Below are 24,852 nucleotides of genomic sequence, written 5' to 3' on the forward strand. Positions count from 1 at the left end.
TGAAGTATTTGCTACATGTCTGGAAGGCCTACACCCATATATTTTCAGTTATTCTTTAGCACAGCAAACTTATTCTTTAGCACAAACATTGCTCTAAAGCAGACATGTCAAACTTGCGACGTCACATGATGTCGCGCAACGTATCGGAGCTTTTTCCCCATTGCTGGCAATGGGGTGGGCGCGGTTTCCTTGTGAGCAGTTTGATACCCCTGCTCTAAAGAATGTCTGAAATCTGTTACAATACTATACCCAATTTTATATTGAGCACTAATGTTCCTATAATATATGAATATATTATTGTTCTGTATACTATTTTGTGCTTTCGATGATAGAGGAAATTGAAACAATAAACTCATAAAATCAGAATTGTCATACTGACTTTTAGGCTAGATTTAAGAGTAGAGAAGAAAAGCTGTTTTTTTGTTGATGCAAAATCTATTTGGAGTTACAGTTTTGAAGGAAAATAGAAGTTTAAGATATGATACACACTACAAGTATGTAGTGTACACATACACTACATACATGTAGTCCTTGACTTATGATAACAATTGGGATCAGAATTTTTTTCTTATTAACAGGCCCCAGTATATGCGAGCTGGAACAAATATTTCTAACACCATTTTCTTGAGCACAGGTTCTCAGGGCTGTATCCTAAGTCCACTGCTGATCACCCTGTTCAGCCATGACTGTTGTGCTAGGTTTCCCACCAACCATATTGTGAAGTTTGCGGATGATACAACAGTAGTGGGCCTTATTCAAGATGACAATGAGGGTGCTTAGCACAAGGAGATTGAGGGTTTGGTGAACTGGTGTAATGAAAAAAGCTCATCTTCCTTCCCCTGTCCTTACCGCTTTCTACAGTGGGATGATTGACAGCATCCTGTCATACAGCATCACAGTCTGGTTTAGAAGCATCACTGCTTCAGACAAGGCAGTGCAGAGAGCGGTGAGGATGGCTGAAAAGATTATTGGCAGTTCCCTCCCATCCAGGACATAGCATGTAAGCATTGCTTGAGCAGGGTCCATAAGATTGTCTGGGACAGGGGCTTAAAGCACCTAATTTAACATTATATTAGGATGCAGCTGCATTAACTTTGATAAGTGATTGGCTTAACTTAACAAATAAAAATATTCTTTTTCTTGAAGGGTGGGATTTATTATGTGGCTGGCATGCATATTTGATTTTTAATAAGAAAGTTGATTGGGCTTTTAAATCGCATATTTTAAGAAGTGCCCTACTTCGAGTCTGGAAGAAGTATTATTATAGGTTAAATTATAAAATACCTATTTGGGGGATTCCTGAACATGCTGTAGAGGGGATATCGAAGGGGATGAATTTTGGAAAGATTTCGTATAAAGAATTACTTATCTGGTCAGGTAATGACTGGAAATTAAAATCTTTGGATGTATTAAGACAAGAAAATACGCTACAGTCATGGTTTCAATATTTACAAATAGTGGATAGATGGACTTTAGGTAATAATAATAATAATAATAGTAGTAAAGTTGGAACGGACCTTGGAGGTCATCTAGTCCAACCCCCTGCTCAGGCAGGAAACCCTACACCATTTCGGACAAGTGGCTGTCCAGTCTCTTCTTAAAAACTTCCAGTGTTGGAGCATTTACTACTTCTGGAGGTAGGCTGTTCCACTGATTAATTGTTCTCACTGTCAGGAAGTTTCTCCTTAGTTCTAGTTGCTTCTCTCCTTGATTAGTTTCCACCCGTTGCTTCTTGTCCTGCCTTCAGGTGCTTTGGAAAATAGCTTAATTCCCTCTTCTTTATGGCAGCCCCTGAGATATTAGAATACTGCTATCATGTCCCCCCTTGTCCTTCTCTTCGTTAAACTAGACATACCCAATTCTAGCAACCGTTCCTTATATGTTTTAGCCTCCAGTCCCCTAATCATCTTTGTTACTCTTCTCTGTACTCTTTCTAGAGTCTCAACATCTTTTTTACATCGTGGTGACCAAAACTGAATGCAGTATTCCAAGTGTGGCCTTACCAAGGCATTGAAGAGTGGTATTAATACTTCACGTGATCTTTATTCTATCCCTCTGTTAATGCAGCCTAGCACTGTGTTGGCCTTTTTGGCAGCTGCAGCACACTGCTGGCTCATATTTAAGTGATTGTCTACTAGGACTCCGAGGTCCCTCTCACAGTTACTACTATTGAGCATGGTGCCACCTATGCTGTACTTGTGCATTTGGTTTTTCTTGCCTAAATGTAGAACCTTGCTTTTTTTCACCATTGAATTTCATTTTGTTAGTTAGTGCCCAGTGTTCAAGTCTGTCCAGATCCTTCTGTATCTTAAGCCTGTCTTCTGGAGTGTTGGCTATTCCTGCTAGCTTGGTGTCGTCTGCAAATTTGATGAGTTCCCCATCTATCCCTTCATTCAAATCGTTGATGAAGATGTTGAAGAGTACTGGGCCCAGAACTGAGCCCTGGGGCACCCCACTACACACTTCCCTCCATATAGATGCAGTTCCATTGAGGACCACTCGCTGAGTACGGCCGGTCAGCCAGCTACGGATCCATCTGGTGGTGGTTCCGTCTACCCCACATTTTTCTATCTTGTCAAGTAGTAGGTTGTGATCTACTTTATCAAATGCCTTACTGAAGTCCAAGTAAATTATGTCCACAGCATTCCTCTGATCCACTAATTTTGTCACTTGGTCAAAAAATGCAATAAGATTTGTCTGGCATGATCTGTTTTTGACAAACCCATGTTGGCTTTTAGTAATGACTTTGTTTGCCTCTAGGTGTTCGTTGATTCGTTGTTTGATTATCTTTTCCAGGATCTTCCCAGGTATTGAAGTCAGGCTGATAGGTCTGTAATTTCCTGGATCCATTTTTTTTCCCTTTTTGAGGATGGGAACTACATCAGCTCTTTTCCAGTCCTCTGGTAGTTCCCCTGTGTTCCAGGATCTTTGAAAAATATAGTTCAGTGGCTCCGATATCACATCTGCCAGTTCCTTGAGACCTCTGGGGTGTAATCCATCTGGTCCTGGCGATTTGAACTCATCTAGGCTGGACAGGTGCTCACTAACCATTTTCTTGCCTATCTTAATTTGTGTGTCTGTTTTGTTTTTTATGGCACTATTTTTGATAGGTTGGTCTGTTTTTTCCCTTTGTGTAAAGACAGATGCAAAAACTGAATTAAATCGTTCTGCTTTCTCCCTGTTGCTTGTCACCTTCTTGCCACTTCCACCCACTAATGGACCAATCATTTCCTTCACTTTTTTCTTGTTTTTTACATGTTGAAAGAAGCTTTTTTTGTTATTTTTGACTTTGGTCGCAAGCCTCAGTTCATTTTGAGCCTTGGCTTTCTTCACTTCATCTTTGCAGGCTCGGGCTATTTGCTTATATTCTGACTTAGTTATGTTCCCCTCTTTCCACTTTCTATACTTGTCCTTTTTATCTTTCAATTTGTCAGAGAGTTCTTTATGCAGCCATGCTGGTTTCTTTTGAGAGCTGTTGTTTTTCCTCTTTGTTGGTATTGTGCGAGACTGTGCTTTTATTATCTCATTTTTTCAAAATTTCCCAAGCTTCTTGAGTTGTTTTCCCCTTGAGGATTCTCATCCATGGAATCCTTCCCAATCCCTCTCTAAGTTTATTGAAATTAGCTCTCTTGAAGTCCAAGACTCTAGTTTGACTGTGTTCTATTGCTTGTGCTTCTATAATGTTGAATTCTAATATTGCATGATCACTTCCTCCCAGGGTTCCTATGGCTTCAACACCTTCTATCATTTCATCTCTGTTAGTGAGAATTAGATCCAAAATGGCTAACCCCCTAGTTCCCTTCTCTACTTTTTGGGAGAAAGTTGTCTGCTAGGTTTGCCAGGAACCTGTTTGATCTTCCACTTGGTGTGGAGTTTGTCTCCCAGTTGATGTCAGGGTAGTTAAAGTCCCCCATTACTATTGTGATGTGCTTCCTACATACCTTAGTTAGCTGACTACCAAAAAGTTCATCTATTTTCTCTGTTTGGTTGGGTGGTCTGTAGTATACACCTATGGCAATGTCATTCCCCCCCCCCTTTTATATTGACCCAAATGCATTCAAGACAGTTTTTATCATTGTTGTGCTCTATTTCTGTGGGGATAAGATAAGAAAGTGGGAATAACATTAGGAGATGAAAATTTGATAATACAGATTAAAGATCAGAATAAGGCACATATAAAAAGAATTTATAATATTTTAGTAGAATTGGATTCAGAAACGGAATTGGTTAAAGATTGTATGCTGAAATGGGCTCAGAATATCCAGGAATCAATCCCATTGGATTTATGGGAGATAATTTGGATTAGAAACGTTAAATTTACACAGGCTCAAAATTTAAAAGAAAATTTTTACAAAATGTTGTATAGGTGGCACTTGGATCCAAAAAAGTTATCTTGTATGTATCCTAACTTACAACCCAAATGTTGGAGGTGTGGTAGTTCTGATGCAACCTATTTTCATATTTGGTGGACTTGTAAAAATATTAAGGCTTTTTGGATTATGATTTGGTGGAACATTCAAAATATTTTCAAAAGGAAGATAAAGTTTACTCCTCAATTATTTTTATTAGGGATTTTTGAGGATTTTGATGTGAAAGATACTGTTTTAATGTTGAATTTAATTACAGCAGCAAGGTTATTGATAGGTCAATACTGGAAGAAAGATTCGTTGCCTACATTAGAAGAATGGACATTTAAGGTTTCCAACTTAGCAGAAATGGCTAAAATTTCTGCTTATTTAAAGGATCATACACAAGAAAGATATATTATGGTATGGAGAAGATGGATAGATTATATTAAGATTAAATATGGAACTGAAAAGTTCCACTTATTTTATGATTAAATAATAAATACTATTATTAATATTTAAATTAAAACTTTTTTATTATATAATAATTGATTATAAATTGATTTGTTTATGATATGTTATTAAGGTTTAATAGGGAGTTAAGGTTTAAGTATGATATTAATTGTTGTATAAATTGTTAAACTTGTTTAGCTTATGATTAATATATTTGTTAACTTAATTAGATTATGTTTAAGATGTTTGAAATACCCTGTATTTGGCTCCGGGAAGTCGGGAGGTGGGGGTTGGGGGGAGGGTAAATGGATTTATTTTGTAACTTTTAATAAAACTTTTTAAATTAAAAAAAAAAGATTGTCTGGGACACTACACATCCTCTTCACGACCTGTTTTCCTTGTTGCCTTCTGGGAGGAGGCTTTGTGATATTCAAAGCAGAACATCCAGATTCAGTCACAGTTTTGTTCCATACAGTATGAACTCTAAAGCTTCTTCCTTCCGTTATGTATTCAAGATGGACAATGATTAATATTTATGTTACTTATATGTAAGGGTATAGGACTATACATATGTTGTTTATAATATGGTTAAATGTGTGTTATGTATGTGTACACTTTGAGAGCAAGCAACAAAATTTCATTTTTAATGTGTGCCATTGTGCCCACAGAAAAAGATGACAATAAAGATTATCTATCTATCTTAAATTCAATTGCTAAGCAAAGTGGTTGTTAAATGAGTCGCACACAATTTTACCTTATTGCCACGGTTATTAACTGAATCACTGGAATCGTTGAGTGAATCATGCAGTTATTTTGTGAATCCAGTTCTCCCATTGACCTTGCTTGAAGCTGGCTGGGAAAGTTGCCAATAGTAATCACATGACCCTGGGATGCTGCAACCATCATAAATACTTGCTGGTTGCCAAACACCCAAATTCATTCTCATGTGACCATGCAAGGACTAGTCATAAGTCCTTTTTCAATGCTGTTGTAACTTCCAATGGTTGTTAAATGAATAGTTGTAAATTGAGGACTGCCTGTTATACATGATAATAGTTTTCTCATTCCATTTGGAATGGTTGAATTTAGAAACACCAAATCAAATGACAAAATGAGCTGAAAATAGAATGTGCAAGATTTATTTTTTCCAACAAAATTGTTTAGACTTCTGTTGATGTGTTTCTCTCTCCTAAAATTAATTGCCAGCTTTGTTAACATAAAAATAGGCCAGTTTAGGATGCTGAACTCCACTGCATTGAGAGAACATCATGTGTGATAGGATAAGATAAACATTCCTCTCCTCTAAGTAAGGTAATTAATGTATTTCTAAAACTGATTACAAATTGGAAATAGTTCAATTCTACAGTTTAGTTCTAGTTTTTGTTTTGCTTTGTTTTATTGACATTTAAAAAAAATAGTTGAATTACATTCCATCAGACTTCTAAATTAAATCTCATTATAATTGCACTTCATTTTAAAAGAAAACTTTAAGGTTTTTAATGATTAAAGTGACAAAAAAAGAAATTGAAAGAAAAAAATTAGAAGATTCAATCCACTGTAATAAAACTGTAAATAAATGCATGCTTTAGATTAGGAAAGGCAGAGACAAATTCAGAAGGTAACAATATAATTCATAAGCAGCACTAGGGAAATCCATATTCCTTTAAAAGTAGGAGTCGGACCTATAGGAAGAAAATAAAAAACAGTTGTAGGATAATAAATATAAGGTTGACATAAGAAAAGCAAAAACAGTATTAAAAAGCATATTTCTGTGTTAACGTTTAAACAATACAATAACAATTTAAATAATGGTTGGAAAGTTAAAAGTGAATGAATAACAATTAAGGTTTAATTTATTTGCAGTTTAAGTTGCACGATCTTTGGGATTACAATAAATATTACTTGTACAAAATAAGCAGTGAAGAAAAATAAAGGTTACAATTGAACTGGAAATAAAAGTCAGTAATGTAACAGCTTTGTCATGTTACCATATTTGGAGTGTGAACCAGATCCAGAAAAAGTTGTGATTTTCAGGTTTCATGAAAGATGATGTACTGTGTAAAACCTGTGAACAGAGATTGTATGATTTATGATTTGGGTTCTATTTCTTTATAGGAAAAGCTAAACCTGTGAGGCTTTTTAGTGGAATATGATAGTAGTTAGAAAAATTACGCCTGGTGATTCATTGCAGAGGAAGTAGATAGACAGATTTTTCTTTCTTCCAGACCAACAAAAGAACTTAATGCAGTGTTTATTTAACTTATCCCAAGATGATTACTAGCCTTAAAATGATTTAAGCAAATTAACAGAAAAACAGTCTCTCTGTGATCTCTAATAGAGATAAGTTATTTGATACCTTCGCATTTAAAGGTTAACATTTATAGAAATGGAGCAGACAACCTGTAACACTCAGTGTAAGTTTTGCAGATAAATGCCAGGGGAGTTTAAAAGAGAAGAAAAAAGGAATTGGGAGTAGAGCTGTAATCTATCACTGACAAAAGCAGGAGAAAAAACAAAGGGAAGGGAAAGAGAAGATCCTCTGCAAATGATGAGTTCAGTTTTCTGATAAGAATGAGCTGGCCTTCTAGCTGCTGGATATGTAGATGGATGTATAAGAGGATATCATGGAGTTAGAGAAGGGACAGAGAAGAATGCCCCAAATAATCAACAGGTTGGCATAACTCTTCTGTCATGAAAGTTTGCAAGATTTGGGACTTGGGGCTTCAAAAATAGGCACACAGAATTTTCTAAACTAACTTACATGTTGTCTTAAGAAAGTGAATGGCAACATTTTTCTTTATTTCATAATGTTGCAACCTGAAAAAAGTGGAAAATTCAAAATAGATAAAGGAAATTACCCTTCTATGGCAGGGCTTTTCAACCTTTTCACCCATTGTACCACTTTTAGGATATGGTATTATCCGAGTACCACCAGTCGCCTAGCAAGGTGTCAAAAACTTGATAAGCCCCCCGCAAAAAAGAAAAAAGTGATAAAGTATAGGTAGTCCTCAACTTACAACAGTTTGCTTAGTGACCGTTCGAAGTTACAATGGCACTGAAAAAAGTGCCCCCCAAGCCACAACTGAACAAGACACCTGCCTGCTCACCCAGTGGCACTCTTCCTCCTGTCCAAGGTTTTCATTGTTGTGAGCATTTCTGTTGAGGATTGGCAGTGGGGGGTGGGGTGGGGGGTGCTTGGCTTTTATTACCCCCGTCTGCTGGGTGGTTGCAGCAGGTTTTGGTCACTTCACATGACACTGTGACCGCCATAAATATGAATCAGTTGTCAAGCATCTGAATGTAGATCACAAGACCCTGGAGATGCTGCAACATTCCAGCTGATCGGCGCTTCTTCTGGGCTCAGCAGAAGCACCAGGATCAGTGTCGAGCTCCAGCTGGAACCTGGCGCTGATCCTGACGCTTCCGCTGAGCCCTGCCAGCCCTGCAGCTCCAACTGTCTCTCTCTCAGGCTTGTGCAGTGCTGCCATCGGTTCAGCTCATTCCTCTCCCCCGCTACCACTTTTCTAGGATGGTCGCGTACCACCTGCCAGGTGCCAATGTACCCGTACCACTGGTTGAAAAGCCCTGTTCTATGGCATATAGTCAGATTGTGCTGGTTGTTACCATAAGATAAAGTGATGGCAAACAACTTCAGTAACTTTTAATGGGACTTAAAAAATGAACAATAATGCTATCAGCAGCTGTTAGTCATGATAATTACTGTAATTACCCACATCGGGATAATATGATGTAAATACTAGTGGTTGTGCACAAATAGCAAAGAGATGCTGTGCTCATTCGCTGCCTGGATATACCTGGGAACAGAGTGATGGACTCCATTTCTGCTTTTTCTTTATTATGTTCTTAATAGAAAAGCATAAAAATAAATAGTAAAAAGCAATATTAATATAACATCTTATTGAAGTAAGTAGAGTGATTCTGTGGAGGAAGAATTAAGGACTTCCTTAATGTTGCCAATTTACGCTGAGTAGGGCAGAAACAGAAGAGGTAAGAAAGTTCTTCTGTATTCCCTTTTTTAAAAAAAAAAAAAAGCTTCCCTTTAATGATACATGTAGAAGTTAAAATAACTGTTTCTGTTAGATGTAGTTGCTAGGTCAAGAGAAATACAGAGTTCTGGAATGCACGGGTTGAAAATCTCCACCATTTGTTCCTTGTAGATAGCCAAAATGCTCTTCCTTCCTCATTGTCAGGGATAAATACTAAGCCAGTGAGCTTTCCTCAGGAATGCCTCAAGAGACTTAAGAGTCACCCCAGAAATATACCTCTCTGCTGGTGGACCAGAAAATGATTATCTGTAAAAAATACTTAAACCTGAAATCAGAATTATGCATGATAATGGAATATTTTATTTATATGTATATGTAAAAATAGCATGCATGTTTCTGAAAATAAACAGAAGAACATGAACTGGGAAGATTTTTACAGACTGTAATGCTCTGCATCTAATTAAGATGTTTCACTTTCTAACAAGAACATCTATTTGAAGTAAAAATCAAGATCACAGTTCTGTAGTTTTTACAGTTGAGATCAAAAGAGTGCAAATGCTAAAATATCATATAGGGGAAAGAATAAGTTGGAATTCTATTTCTTGGTCCAACTTTATAACGTACATAGAAGAAGAGGGCCTTTACGCCTTATGTCAGTTTTTTAAAGGCAAAGATGATGAGAGATTAAAATAAAAAAGTGTGCAGGAAAGATTGCTTGAATGACCAGCATAATTTGTGTCCCAATAGAGACAATTAGTTAGACGAGATTATTAAAAGGAACATTTTGTACATTTATGAAGCATATATTGTTCCAGCTTTCAAAACGTATTAAAACCATTCCCCCATTGCCAAAATGGTGGGGATGGCAGGGAAGAAGGTGGATTTTTGGCAGGATACTGCTGTTGGTAATTTTTCTATAAATCAGAAAGGATCAGAAACAAAAAAAAGCATGAAATAGTATTTTTTTGAAGCAGTATACTTTGAAATTCTGCTATTGTGGATAGCCTCAGTCTTAAATGAGATAATGCCTAAAGGCTGCAAAGACTAAAATCCAAAAATGCCTATGATCAAAAAAGCCTTACAAATTAAAGTACTTGAATGCCTGTCAATATAATGTTCAATCCCAGCTCTTTTCTGTTAGGGGCAATCCAATAGATATGTCTATGCAAAAAAATATAATCAACTGGCACATTAAAATTAAGCTTAAATTTTTAAGGAAATGATGATTAAACTTTCCCTTCCTTTGGATTATTTCTCTTGCTTATTTCAAAATACCAAAATTCCTAAATGAATGTGTATTGATGTGTGCAGTTACAGCCACATCTCTCTCACTATTAAAGGTAAAAAAAACTGCTAAGTTTTTAAACCCTACCATGGAGAGCCATCTGCACAGTGATTTAACAGCTGAAACCCTCAATTTTCAACTGACCTATTCATAATGTAAGCTTTGCCTGCCAACCTCTTGTTGTGTGAGAAAGCTGATTAAATTAAGTTGCATCCAGCTTATTAGCTGTGTCTTTATGTAATTTCTGCCATAAGATAGCTTCAATTTGGTCATTCATAGTTTTATGATTATTAAAATAATTGACAAAAGTAGTTCAGATATTGGATATGTATTTTATTTATGATATTCATCCAAAATCTTTGTTTTCTTGATATGAAGTGATTGTAGATGTAAATTAAGCTTTTGTTTTCTGGGGATTAAATCTATAGCATTAGAAGAACATTAGAGTCCACTGAATAGTTTTGCTTAGTTCTGAGAAACCTGAAACTTATAGCACAATTTTTCTTAAGATTTTAGGTCCAAATGCCATGTTTTTGACATTTTTGCAGATGTGCTATTTTCCTAGACTATAGTCATAGAAATGATAGATCATTCCACTTTCCCTATTGCAGCTTCAAGCATAACATTATGCAGATAGTGGTGCCACCTTGCCTTGTGCTCCACTTATTCTTAGGATCCAATGATTTCATAGACGATACTATCAGAAATCTGTAGTAACCTGTAATTTCTCTAGAAGGCAGCATCTGTAAAATCATTTCAAAGTGCTGTTAGAGAAATAGAAGATGGAACCAACCCCTCTTCCCAAAGTTGGCCAAAGTGATTGGAAGAGCTGATTTGAAATATAAAGCACAAACTATAAACCAGAGCACTAAATGTCTTTTCTCTCCCATCCTCATCTCACTTTTGCATGTACAGTATGTGTGACTCATACTTTTCCTAATTTAAGATCTTCCTAGTACAAACTGTATACACCCCCACACAAATTATACCCCCCCAGCAAATAGCAGGATTCCTGGCTGACAGTTCTGAGAATTTAAAAATCAAGACCACATGTCCAGACTCATTTGCAGATAAACTGAAAATGACTATAGAGACCCAGGGCCCAGCAGAGGATGGGAAGGTGGAATTTCCCTGTGTCATTTAATGGGCTGATTGGAGCTGAGCTGATAGCTGTTTTCACGTGGTTCACTTGAAGCACCCGAGATCGCATGGGAATTTTGTATTGGAAGAAGAAGGAAATTGTGACAACTGGAACAATTAAGGGTGGATCTGGGCTGGGGATAAGATGGAGGCAACATCATGTGAAGATGTCCATCAAACATGATTAGCAAACAGTTTGTTTGCTCTCTAGTAGGAGTATGATGGCCTTAGTTTCATACCTTAGTTTTAAAGCACTCAACCTTTTAAATGTTTACTCCAACTTGAACAAAGCATATTACATGTGTTAGGATATATTCAGTTAAAATATCAGTTTTATGAGATGAATATCTGTCAGCTGTATCAGCACTCAATTGTCTTCTTTTTTTGTTTTTAGGGGAAGCTAAGAATCTTCCTACATATCCAGGGCCAAACAAAATGCGGGATTGTTATTGTACAGTAAACTTGGACCAGGAAGAAGTTTTCAGGACCAAAATAGTGGAGAAATCACTATGGTAATATTTCACTGAATTTAAATTATTTTAGCATTTGTACCTTAATTTATTTTAGGCACAGTATTCTGTTTTGTGAAGTGGGAACTGTTATCAGGCAATTTTAAATATATGTAATAGAGCACAAATATATAATGCAGAAACAATAATGTTCAATAAAATCAACAGTTCCCTAAGAACTTTCTTCCTCCAATTGTTAAAACAAAAGTTACTCTGTTATGTTTTGCTTCTGTATTAATATATTCGATGTATGTACATTGCCTTTGCTCAGGAGCTTAAGATAGTATACAAAATGCCATTCCTTCCTCCAGTATTTCCCTACAATTACATCCTTGTGAGGCAGGCTGGGCAGATAGAAGGTGACTGACCCAAAGTCACCCACTGTGACTGAAGATGGCTGTGGGGAAGAGACTGCATAATGATTGTAGGGATGTGGAGTGAGATTAGGGTCTGTGAAGATACAACAGTCTTTTTCCATACATGAAATTATGGTGCATATTGCCAGGAAAACATGAGTAGGATAGGGCCATTAATGTATGGATAGAAACTGGCCAAGCAAGAATTATGTGCTAAAATTGTCTAACACTTAAGCACCAACAGAAGTGGCTGCATCTTTACAGTTTTCCTAAACCTCAAGAGAGTAGGCATTTGGGAACAATACAGAAAAAGACCCTTTCCTGCTTTTAGGAAACAGGCCTTGGATAGAAAGACAGAATCTTTAAATTAATATATACATTTGGTAACAAGATCTGCCTTCATTGCTGAATATAATATTCAGGAAATAATTATATGAATATGCAGTTTTCCACTGTAGTAGAATTGTCACATGTCTTACTGTAGAAGAACATGGAAGGTTCAAACAGCAGCACAAGTTTCTACTTTACTTTTCACTTACTGGTTGCAAGTAATTCTGGACCTCATGCCAAACAGCATCTATAAGTCTGCAGTCCCAAACATTTGCAGTCCAATTAGGTTATAAGAATTCTTTTCTGCCTTTTCTTCATCAGCCACATAGACATTGGTCTGCACTCATTTTTAAAAGCAGATTCATAACTGTCATATGCCTGGAATGGGAGGGGGACTCTTTAGTATTGGGAACTAAAGTAGAATAGGCGTCCTTGTCTCAAACGTGTAATATTTAGTGAGACTTTACAAATGCTCATAAAAACAGGGAGAAGACATCCATTATTAGCATTATCAGGCATGCATAATGTTCAATTTGTTTTTTTGTGTTAATAGGGTAGTTTAAAAAGGTATTTCAGTATGTGAAAGAAAACATCCAGTGACAGATACATGAGACATGCAACATAAAATATTAAAACAATTTTTATCATATGAGTTGACACATCATCTTAAACAACTTACCCTACTTGAGGTTGGATGAATTAGTTTTGCTTATTTTTTAATCCTTTCTTTTCTGACATAGGTGTTTAAAAACATGAATACTTGGTTTTTAAAGAATTCCTGTGAACCAAAGGGAATTGATGGATTTTTATGTACATATAAAGCATAATGATGCATACATTATGCTTTACGGCTAACATTTTGGCATCAGATTAGATTAAGTTTTTTCTCTTAGAATTTCATTACAACATTCATATGGAATGTGTTCAGAGGCTGGGAATATTCTGTCTCCCATGGAGAAGTCAGATACACACTTTGCAAAGTTAGAAGTAAGCTGTTCACTAATAACTATACAACAAAACAAAGTTCTTCCAACATTACAGTGCCTGGGCAGCAATCCCACCTCAAGCTTCTTTCTCTTTAGAGAAGCATTTGAATGTAGCAGCAGCAACAGCTTGAACAAGTTTTGTCTTAATTCTTGAATATACTTCCACATAAATAGACCACTAGTCCAGGGTTTTTCAACCTTTTCACAGATTGTACCACTTTTAGGACATGACAACATTCGAGTACCATCAGTGTGTAGCAAGGTGTCAAAAACTTGATGACTAAAAAAAAAGGGGGGGGGATTTTGGGCTTTTACTGGTTAGATTCATTTGTTGTTATAGAAATGGCTAGTTTATAATATGGAAAAGTAAAAAGTTGAGGTTCAGTGTTAATACTTCCTTTCTACTGCAACAGTGGAACTCAGAAGTCAATGCCTTTTCTTTTTCCCTTCTCCCCCTCACTTTTCTCCTTTTCTCTCACCCTTCACTCACAACCCCCCCACCCTTTGCTAGCAAAAGCCTCTCGCTTGCTCTCATTCACTCACACGTTGTTGTTCGCACAAGCTTCTCTCTTATCCCATTCACTCACACATTGCTTGCACAAGCCTCTCACTCGCTCTTTCAGTCACCCTTCACTCACAAAGGCCACTCGCTCACTCTCTCCTTCACTAACAAAAGCCTCTTGTCTTCTCTCTCTTTCTCCGTATGCTTTTTTTTTCTCTCCTGCCAAAACCTGTTCCTTTTATAGCTTCTCCTCTCTCTGCCCTTCTTCTCTTTTTCTCTTCTGGGTGCACCGGAAACTCCAACCAGAATGCAGCTACATGTGCAGATCCTGGGGCTTCGGCCAAGCCCTGCAGCTCCAGCTGATGATCTCCAGGCCTGTGCGGCACTGCTTTAGTTCGTTCCCTCCCCAGCTACACTTGGCTAGGGGTTGCGCACCACCTGCCAGGTGCTAAAGTACCACTGGTAGTACACGTACCACCAGTTGAAAAGCCCTGCACTAGTGCATACTATGTTGTTGTTGTTGACACAATACCAGTCAGGCAATCAAACATCAGGGTTTTTTCTTCCATTTTCTGTCTGTTGAGTCTTACACCTAGCCAAAGATAGCTATTGGCTGATAAAACAGATTGGGAAGAGATTGCCTTTATCCAAACTTCTTTTAAGAGAGAAGATAAATAAAAGGGTGAGACCTTTTAGATTTCTTCTACTAAGTTCCTGAAATGTTTCAGGTATTGCTTTTTGGTCTTACTAATGTTCACCTCTAAATTTCTAATTTAAAAAGTCATATGCTGTGTAACATCTAAAAAGCATTAAAGCATTGAAATCATTTAAATTTAATTTAAAAGAAAAATTTTGATTTTAAAAAATTCCAAAAAAGAATTGACACGAACAAAAGAAACAGAACTACGGTATTCCAGTGTTATTGTTATTTTTAAATTAATTGCACAAAGAAGTAGTATCATGTCTTTTTTATCTTCTACCTTACATTATCTGAGACCAGCCATTGACTATACTTGCTGGGAATCCCGGCAGAATCAAAGACATACAAAGAAATTGCAGTGGAGAAGGCTCCCCAAATTGCACTGCATGCAAGTAGATCTAAGAATCTTTCTGAGCTAGAAGATATCTGCAAAGAAGAGTACGGGGGGGGGGGGAATCCAAAATTTAAATAGAAAGATTTTTAAAAGTTGGCTACAGAAAACACTTATAAGCAGTTAACAGTATTTCTATCAAAGTAGACCTTACAAAGTACTGCCTGAAAGAGTGTCCAGTTTTTGCATATGCCATATTTCTTACTTTGAATCTATAAACAAATTACACAGAAAAAACATTTACATTTGCAGAAAGATGCATTTAACTTCACAGTATAGAAGCTGTGTCAGTTTCTACTCATAGGAATTCATTGAAACATGCAATTTGACTAAGGGAACCTAAACTTTTACATATGCTTTACTAATTACTTGTACATTGCATGTTATACTTTTCATACGTGTATTTGGTTTCTTTCTGTTTTAACTCTGTGATGTAAATTCCTGCCATGGAATATAACATTTGCTGTGGCATTTTTAATTACTTTCTTTTTAAAATTCATTTATAAGCCACATGGGAGACATTCAGTTTGGGATCTCTTATTATTAGTTACTGTGAAGGTTGCAATGCAACTGCATTCATAATTCTTCCCTTTTGTGAGAAATGTAACAGTATTTTTAATTCTTAAACTGATCAAATGCCACCTGAGACACTCTGTTGTAAGATAATATAATTGAGGGAGAAACCCTCCAAAGCATTATTAAAATTATCAAATTTCATTCCAAGCTAATAAAGGAATTTCATAGAGTTGGGTATGAAGTTGTTTGCTTTTAGGTTTTACATTATAGTGTAATTCAATATTTTGCAGAGCTAAAAGGTAAATTATGAAAAAAATATAATTATGAATGACAATTATTATATCTACATGTTTATTACTTTCTCTTACCAAATTTTCATTTTTATTGTAAAAGAATACATTAAATAAAAGAAAGCTTAAAAAAGTATTACAGACTTGGATATGGAATTTAAAAACTGGTTAAGAGTATGTGTGTGAAATTTCTTGCAATTAAGAATGAGTCCAGAAAACTAATGAATCCTATTGGCCATAAAGCTGGATCTTAAAATACTCTGATTTTTTTTACTGTTTCTCAGCCATAGTTTAATCAGGTTTTGTGAATGAGCCTAGTAATTGACAATTTCAAATTAGGAAAGGATTTTTGGAAATTAATTGATAGATATTTGCACAATAGTTTCAATGTAAACATACATAATCAATTTTTAATCTGATTTTAAATACAGATGTTTGTTAGGTATATAAGAATTCGTTGAAACTTTTAGTAAATATCAAATCATGAATTTCTTATATTTATCACACATACATTTATGTGCAATTTGTGACATTCAAAGGTTCTTCTATAGCAGTGTTTCTCAACCTTGACAATTTTAAGGCATGTGGACTTCAACTCCCAGAATTCCACAGCCAGCAATGCTGGCTGTGGAATTCTGGGAGTTGAAGTCCACATGCCTTAAAATTGTCAAGGTTGAGAAACACTGTTCTTTAGGTTCCATTATCATGAAAAATAAAGGTGGTGGGTTTATTCAGAGTAAAGCTTTTTGTTATGAATTCTCTACATAAAGAAAGCAATTCCCTCTTTGCCCAGCTTTCAGTAGGCTCCAAAGGCTGTTTTTAAAAGCCCTGATATGGTTCTAAACTTTGGTTTTATTTTTTGCATGATTTCATTCAATTCCTTATCTAAATATTTCTCTTTCTTTGAATCTAGTTTTAAATATTTTCTATTTGCATCTGTAGGTGTTTGTTTTGATATTTAAAATATGTGGTTTGTACTGCTCTAAAATAATGTTGCAATAGTTTGATAGTTCAAGAGGTACTTGTTTTAGTCAGAAAAATGCACTGTGGGTCAGCTCTCTCTTACAAAGAATATATTGTTCGTAAAGATCTTCCCAGTGTCAATTTGGCTGCATTCTTTTAGCGTTTTTCTTTGGACAAATATAAATAGGAAGTGCTTCTTCTAGAAATTGTTCTGAAACCACTGGATCACATGATTTTGTTGCCCATGTGACTGTTAGTATTGGTGGGAATGTCACAACCTTCCCATATGTATTCTTCCAGGAATGCTGTAAAAGTAAGACTTTTTTTTTTTTAAAGGCACTCCCAACAACTGTGTATGGTTTTTTTCCCTTTGGGCTTGCTGTCTTCCAATATGGAATGACTCAAGAACAAATTGATTCAAATGAATTTTTCCTTATTTAGAGGTCATTGCTAATTAGGAAGATCATACTTACAGATAAGCCCATAAAAGGTCTAGGCTCACAACAGTTGCTACAGTATTAACTTGAATTCTGTAGGAGAGAATAGCACTTTAAGTAGCCTGGAAGAAGAGAAGAAATTGTTCAAGAGCTCTTCTGAAATATAAAATTATTTTTTTGCCTCGTGCTGAATAAAATTAATTCCTAGCTGGGGAAAGGCAATCACCAAACGAGTGAACATAATTCCAATTAGTCAGATCAGACAGCAAATACAGTTGAAATGGCTGGTCCAGGATTCTGAATATGTTCAGGCGTTATACCTAGTACTGAGAACTGATATTTCAAATCGTACTTCTTCAGCTGTATTCTCCATTGGATTCTATTCTATATTTTCTTGCTTGTTTTAAATATAAACCCTGAAGTGATTAGCTAGGGATAAAATACATCATTTGTAGGTGCACTTTAAGTACCCTTAGAATAAATATTCTGTGCAATAGAAATATCAATCTTTTGAATGTGGAGCCTCTGGTTGTCCATACTAGTTGAGAGTTAGAGTCCTAAAGTATTTAGCAGACCCCAGGATAGAAGGAAAGCTGGTGCTTGCTGCATAGTGATTTCAGCTGTGCCCATAGATTGCCAAGTTGGTAGAAAGGGAAGGAATGGAAAAGGAGATAAGACAAAGTACTAAAATACAGAGAAAGTTATCATGGCAGCAGGAGGCCATGTCCTACCCTCACAAGAGAATTAAAAAAGAGTGTGGAAAAAAAATAAAAGAATATGCAGCTATTATTTTAATATGTTTGTAATAGCATTCCAACTGCTTGTACATGGAATGCATATAACTTGCCAACTACTTCCTATTTTTTATGATAGATTGTTTACTGAACAATGGGATAGTCTTAAACAATTATGTTGAAAAGAATGGATGGTACTTATAATTATTTTATGGCAATTTATTCTATAACAAAGAAAAAGAAGTTTGATGTATCTCTAGTTCAGTATATATACATAGTCTGAAATGTGACAATGGCCAAATTATCTTAATTTGTATATAAATAGTTCCTTTTTCTTTTTCTAGAAAAATACAAGGCCTGTGGTCCGGAATAATACTTTAATTATAAATATATAAAATTATACTGCAACGTAGTGTTCTTTTAAGTTTTACAACATTGCAAAAATAAGGGTATACATATACATCCTTTAAAAAGCAGTTTTGGGTTTCTGTTTTCAGGAGTCAAGCTATACAAAAAAGATCCAACTTTCAAAGCAGTTTGGAAGATGTGATATATTATGTTTTGAAGCCACATAAATTTGGTAGTTTTAAGCAGTGGCAGGCCTGATGGCAGTTGTGGTATGAATGAGACAGGAGTAGGCAAATTGAAGGTGCCAGGTAAAAGCTTTAATGGGAAAATTGACAGTAGATATTTCCAGCTTCTAACAATTATACTAAAGTGTTTTATTTTTGTTTTACATAGCCCTTTCTATGGAGAAGACTTTTACTGTGAAATTCCACGGAGTTTTCGACATCTGTCATTTTACATTTTCGATAGAGATGTGTTCCGCAGGGATTCAATCATTGGTATGTGTTTCTATGTTTGTTCAGTTTTCAATCTTAATTATTTCTTTTAACTAGGGAAGCTCTGTATGTCTACACAGCTGTCATCAACAGTACTGAATAAAAAAAATCTTGTATTGATTCTTTTTAAATGTAGCATAAACATTTCAACAGTATTATTCATCATGGTTGAGTTAGGGTTATATTCTTAAATAACTATATAAAGTAACAATAAAAAGGATAAAATTCCTTCGAAATAAAAATCAAATAAAAGTTCTATTTCTGAGTTAGATGAAAGCTTTTCAAAAAATACCTCTGTTTTGAAAAAAAAAATAAAACAGTTAATCTGAACATGCTATGAACTAATAGATAAAGAGATCCATCAATATCGATTAATGCTGAATGGATGTATTCATTTAAACTTTGATTTAATTTTAGTTTGAATGTTTCACTTGAATTGCATTTTAAATAAAAGTGCATTCTATTCTGGTGATGTTTTGAACATATGGAGAAAGTAAGTTTTGAACATTTTGGGAATTCCTTCCTTCCTTCCTTCCTTCCTTCCTTCCTTCCTTCCTTCCTTCCTTCCTTCCTTCCTTCCTTCCTTCCTTCCTTCCTTCCTTCCGACAAGTAGAAAACAAAAGGAGTGAGTCAGGAGGACATTTTGGAAGCAAAAAACAAAGGGATTAAGGATTAGGATGTTTCCTTTTTCAGCAAAGGTGCTGCTAGGAATTCTCAAGGCATTGTAGCAGTCAGGAAAACATTGAGCAAAGTTCAGGCAAAGGAAGAAAAGGGGGTAGGGAAATGAGGAAAATGTTCATTTAAAGTTTTCCTGTAAAATTGTATGGTCTGGAATGCAGGTCTTTCTCTAATTTCTTAAATCTTCTTACAATTCAGAACATGTTTTGTTATGTTTTTATTGGTTTCTGCAAATCTGCCAAGATAAACATAATGTAGGTATAAAGAATTAGGATTTTATTAAGGTGAGAAAGCATAATATACAATTTAGCCTCAGTCTTTTTTTTTTTTTGGTGGGATTGTACATTGGTCTTGGCCTAACTGAACTACTGAAGCATAGTCAAGTATCTACTGCATATTTCTCATATTTCCATAGATGTCATCAAAGTATGTTTTGCAAAAGCTGCAAACATGAAAATGTTGCACTGTATATACTTGTGTATAAGTTAGGAGACTAGTATGTAGTGGCAATGTTGATGCAATTAGGTCATCACACTTTATTGCGGATGCCATGCTATAATTTCACTCCTGAATCTACTGGAAAAAATCCAGGGTCCTGTTGGTTAACACTTGGCTATTTTGTATACTTCTCTGGTTAAATGTAAATGTTTTAATATCAAAGTGTTTTTTTAATCTTAAAAAGTTCAGTTGTGTGGGATAATCTAACAAATGGCAACACTAGGATATACATATTTGCATATTGAGATTCAGAAAGAAATCCAAGAAAAGCTTGAGTGGGGAGAAATTTAGTGGGGAATGTATTTATTTGTCAAATTTATAAGATTGCCAGCTCCCATAAAGATTCTGGGCAGTGTGTATTACAAACAAAATAATATAACAAGAAAAGAACAGTATGTGTCCCAAAGAAAAAAAACAAAGAGAGGAAACAAAACCTGCTTCCTGGGTCTTAATTTTTATCCAACACGTTCAATTTTATATATTTGTATTGCAAAGTTGTATTACCAGACTTTGTTTACAAAACTTTCCAAAGGGTTTTTTTCTTTATCTGTGAAATGTAAGGCTGTCTTCTCTGTCCATATATTTGTTAAGGGTTGAAATTGTTGTAGGATCTACGGCTGTTCTGGGCTGCTTGATTAGATTGTCACTAAGCTAACCATTTCCTCTCCCACTGTCTCTATTTTTGTTTTGATGTAACAGGCTTGCATAATGCAAAATCGGTCACCATGGCAATCCCAGATAGTGCTCATTACTATTTCTTGGATGCTAGTGTGATATACAAAAAGAGAAACGTTTTGTCAATATACCTATATGTTTTCCTTCCATATAAGGCACTTTCATCCAGGATGAATGGATGGATTGAAATTTGTCTGCCAGCCGGAGACCAGAATTCACATAGACTTAACAAAGCCAGGATTTATGATAATAAGCAGATCCCAAAATTTTAGGGTATTGCTTATGTCCATTGATATAACCAAATACCTCTTGACCTTTCTCTGTGTTTCAACAAATTCATCTCACAGTGTCTGGGTGAAGTAATTGGCATAGTTTGCCAACAAATGATTCAATAAACAACAGGCATGAAACAGAGGGCAATTTAGGAATACACATGCCACAGACACAACTTCAGTGTTTGAACCCCTGGAACGACAGTCTTGATAAGGCATATTATTATATCTCTGTGTTATAACTATTAAAGGCAGGTTATCCATTTATACCAAAGTAAACATCCTTTTGTGTGCAGAGCATGGAAAATATAATAGTGCAACAAAGGAGGAACCTGTGATTCACAATAGCAAAAAAAAAATCTGCTATCTTATCTTTTTGTACAAAATTGTCCATCTATACGTTGGGGTATCTTTGTCGTTGTTAATTGCGAAGTCGTGTCCGACCCATCGCGACCCTATGGACAACGTTCCTCCAGGTCTTCCTGTCCTCTACCATCTTCTGGAGTCCATTTAAGTTCACACCTACTGCTTCAGTGACTCCATCCAGCCATCTCATTCTCTGTCGTCCCCTTCTTCTATTGCCCTCAATCTTTCCCAGCATTAGGCCCTTCTCCAGTGAGTCCTTCCTTCTCATTAGGTGGCCAAAGTACTTGAGTTTCAACTTCAGGATCTGGCCTTCTAAAGAGCAGTCGGGGTTGATCTCTTCTAGGACTGACCGGTTTGAACGCCTTGCAGTCCAAGGGACTCGCAGGAGTCTTCTCCAGCACCATAGTTCAAAGGCCTCAATTCTTTGGCGCTCAGCCTTTCTTATGGTCCAACTTTCATAGCCATACATTGCAACTGGGAAAACCATGGCCTGGACTATACGCACTTTTGTTGGCAGGGTGATGTCTCTGCTTTTTAGTATGCTGTCTAGATTTGCCATAGCTTTCCTCCCCAGGAGCAAGCGTCTTTTAATTTCTTGGCTGCAGTCCCCATCTGAGGTGATCTTGGAGCCCAGAAAAATAAAATCTGTCACTACCTCCATTTCTTCCCCATCTATTTGCCAGGAATTGAGAGGGCCGGATGCCATGATTTTGGTTTTCTTAATGTTGAGTTTCAAGCCAACTTTTGCACTCTCCTTCTTCACCCGCATCAAGAGGCTCTTTAGTTCCTCTTCACTTTCTGCCATTAGAGTGGTATCATCTGCATATCTTAGGTTGTTGATATTTCTCCCGGCAATCTTAATTCCAACTTTTGTTTCATCTAGCCCTACCTTTCTCATGATGTGCTCTGCATATAAGTTAAATAGGCAGGGCGACAGTATACAGCCTTGCCGGACCCTTTTCCAATTTTGAACCAATCAGTGGTTCCGTGTCCAGTTCTCACTGTTGCTTCTTGACCCGCATATAGGTTTCTCAAGAGACAAATAAGATGGTCTGGTATTCCCATCTCTTTAAGAACTTGCCACAATTTGTTATGATCCACACAATCAAAGGCTTTAGCATAGTCAATGAAGCAGAAGTAGATGTTTTTCTGGAACTCCCTAGCTTTCTCTATGATCCAGCATATGTTGGCAATTTGATCTCTAGTTCCTCTGCCTCTTCGAAATTCTGCCTGTACTTCGAAATCCTGCCTGTACCTTTAGTTGGATCCAAAGAATATATAAGTAGGGGAGATAGCTCACAGTAAGCCAAATCAAAATCTATTAGTTGTTTTCAGTGGAGAGACATAACTATCAGAGAAAGTAAGTTGGACCAAGAACTGCTGCTTCCCAAATCCCCATCAGTCAATTACAAAAGGGAGCTTCATTTGGAACAGTTTATGTCCTTCGACAATACCTTTAATATCATCAGACAACAATATCTGCCCATCCCAAGTCCTTGGGAAAGACTTGATAGATGGAGAAAAATGCCAAATCTAGTGAAAACATCTATGCAACTATTAATTAATTAAATTAAATTAAACAATTAATTAAATTTCATTCTAAATTTTATACGTAAGTTTTAAATCAGCCTTCCCTGATCAGCTATATTCAAGATATAATATAACGATATAATCCAGCTCACTGGATTGGGAAAGATTATTATAAATAATGAAGGTGGGTAATCAATTTTCTTCTGCTAATGGGAATAATCAACACAATATCTACCTTTGGAATGTTCTTGCCAAGGAAATGAGAGGCAGCTTCATTTATTTACATCTGTTTAGAAGGATGAGGAATCCCATGAAACATTGCGAAGGGTTTAGAGAAGGGCTGAAATCTTGAAAAATGGCTTCTTTCCTTACCTAATGGTCCACTGGAATTCAGCCCTGTATATGAATGGAAAGTGATTCTCCATGCATAGAGTCTAATTAGGATCCACACAATTATCAGTATAAAGCTAATCTTCGGCTTACAATTGAGCCCAAGTTGCTAAGTAAGACAATTGTTAAGTGAGTTTTATCCCACTTTACGACCTTTCTTGCCACAATTACTGTAGTTGTTAAGTTAGTAACACGGTTGTTAATTAAATCTGGCTTCCCTATTGATTTTGCTTGTCAGAAGGTCGCAAAGATGACCCCTATCTTAAATACATACCAGTTGTCAAGTGTCTGATCACATGACCCCAGGGATCTGCAATGGCTGTGTGAAAAACGGTCATAAGTCACTTTTTTCAGTGCCATTGTAATTTGAAATAGCTACTAAATGAATGGCTGTAAGTCGAGGACTACCTGTAATACATCTCTGAAATAATTTAATGTATTTAATATGAATTGACTTCAGTGCTTCTTTCTTTAGGATTTTGCTAAGCCCGTTATATAAAATAATATGACATGTACTGTTATTTATTTTCAGGACACTGAAAGTATTAAAATGGTTCCTTTTTAATATGATAAAAGCATTCAAAATAAAATTTAATGAACTGTTTAGACATTGCCTGTCTGAACGGGTTGGTGCTTGGAAACTTAACGGGGTTCAGCCTGGCTGATATTTGGATGGGAAGTTTTCAGAGAGTAGCAAGATTGTAGGCTAGATTGAGAAGATGAAAAACATCTTGGAAGTTGCACGGTGGCCAATAAACTGTGTGACCCTGTCCATGAATGTATCAGGAGTTGAAGCCAATTTCTAGGAGGCTGGGTTGACTTAACTATGGGGCATTTAAAACAGGCTTTGAAAATGCTTTAGGCCAAATGCTGGGAACTTAGAGAAATAGATTAACAACAGAATTCTTAGCAGCCGTGCAACGAACAGTTCAGCCTCTATGACCGTCAGTTAAAAACAGGAAACATGCTACATCATCTGATCGTTTAGCACTTATCTGAAAGAATAAAAGAGTCTTATACTGGGTGCCCTTCATGTGACAGATGCACAATTATTTCTGGCCTAATTTACAAACTAGGAGGACAGATGAAAAGCCAAAGCTTTCATTTATGTAGCAAATATAAATCCAGAATTCAATCATGAGAATTTCTTAAGCATAGTGTTTAGATAGAGTGGTGCTACGTCCTTCGGTCAACAAGATATTACTATGGCAAGAATATTGCCCAATAGGAAAATATGCTATTGACTAGGATTTACAATTTACTTTTTGTCATAGTATTAATAATCACATTGTATGAAAGCTGTGCAAGGCAGTCTCTCAGATCTTCCAGTTTGCCTTTCTTATTGCAATTTCCCTTCCCATGCTGTTTCCGGAAAATTTTATTAAGTGACAAAAGAAGCTTTCAGGCTGAGAGAAAATCCAGAGCATTGTAAGCAACTGGAATAATGTGCCCCTGATAGACTTGTCAAACAAACCCTTTTCTGAGTGCTTGATAAGTTTTCTTAGATGATTTGGGTCTTCTGATTACATGAATAATCTATAAAAAAACTTACAAAAATAAAGTTCATTTTTATATAATTAAATAATATTAGGTCAAGTGTTTTAAATAATTTTCAACATGCATAAAACTTCCATTTTATATAGAAAGTTTTTCAGA

General features: G+C 36.1%; 1 protein-coding gene across 1 annotated transcript in view; it reads left to right on the top strand.

Moving 5' to 3' along the window:
* RASA3 (RAS p21 protein activator 3) overlaps positions 1-24,852 on the top strand; it is a 148,775-nt gene that overhangs the window by 49,532 nt on the left and 74,391 nt on the right. Inside the window, exons 2-3 of the mRNA XM_039349133.1 lie at positions 11,626-11,743; positions 18,687-18,790. Of these exons, the coding sequence (XP_039205067.1) occupies positions 11,626-11,743; positions 18,687-18,790 (222 nt within the window). The remainder of the gene's footprint in view (positions 1-11,625; positions 11,744-18,686; positions 18,791-24,852) is intronic.

Source organism: Crotalus tigris, unplaced genomic scaffold (genome assembly GCF_016545835.1).
Source record: "Crotalus tigris isolate CLP2741 ecotype Arizona unplaced genomic scaffold, ASM1654583v1 scf7180000018227.753833, whole genome shotgun sequence".
Lineage (NCBI taxonomy): Eukaryota > Metazoa > Chordata > Lepidosauria > Squamata > Viperidae > Crotalus > Crotalus tigris.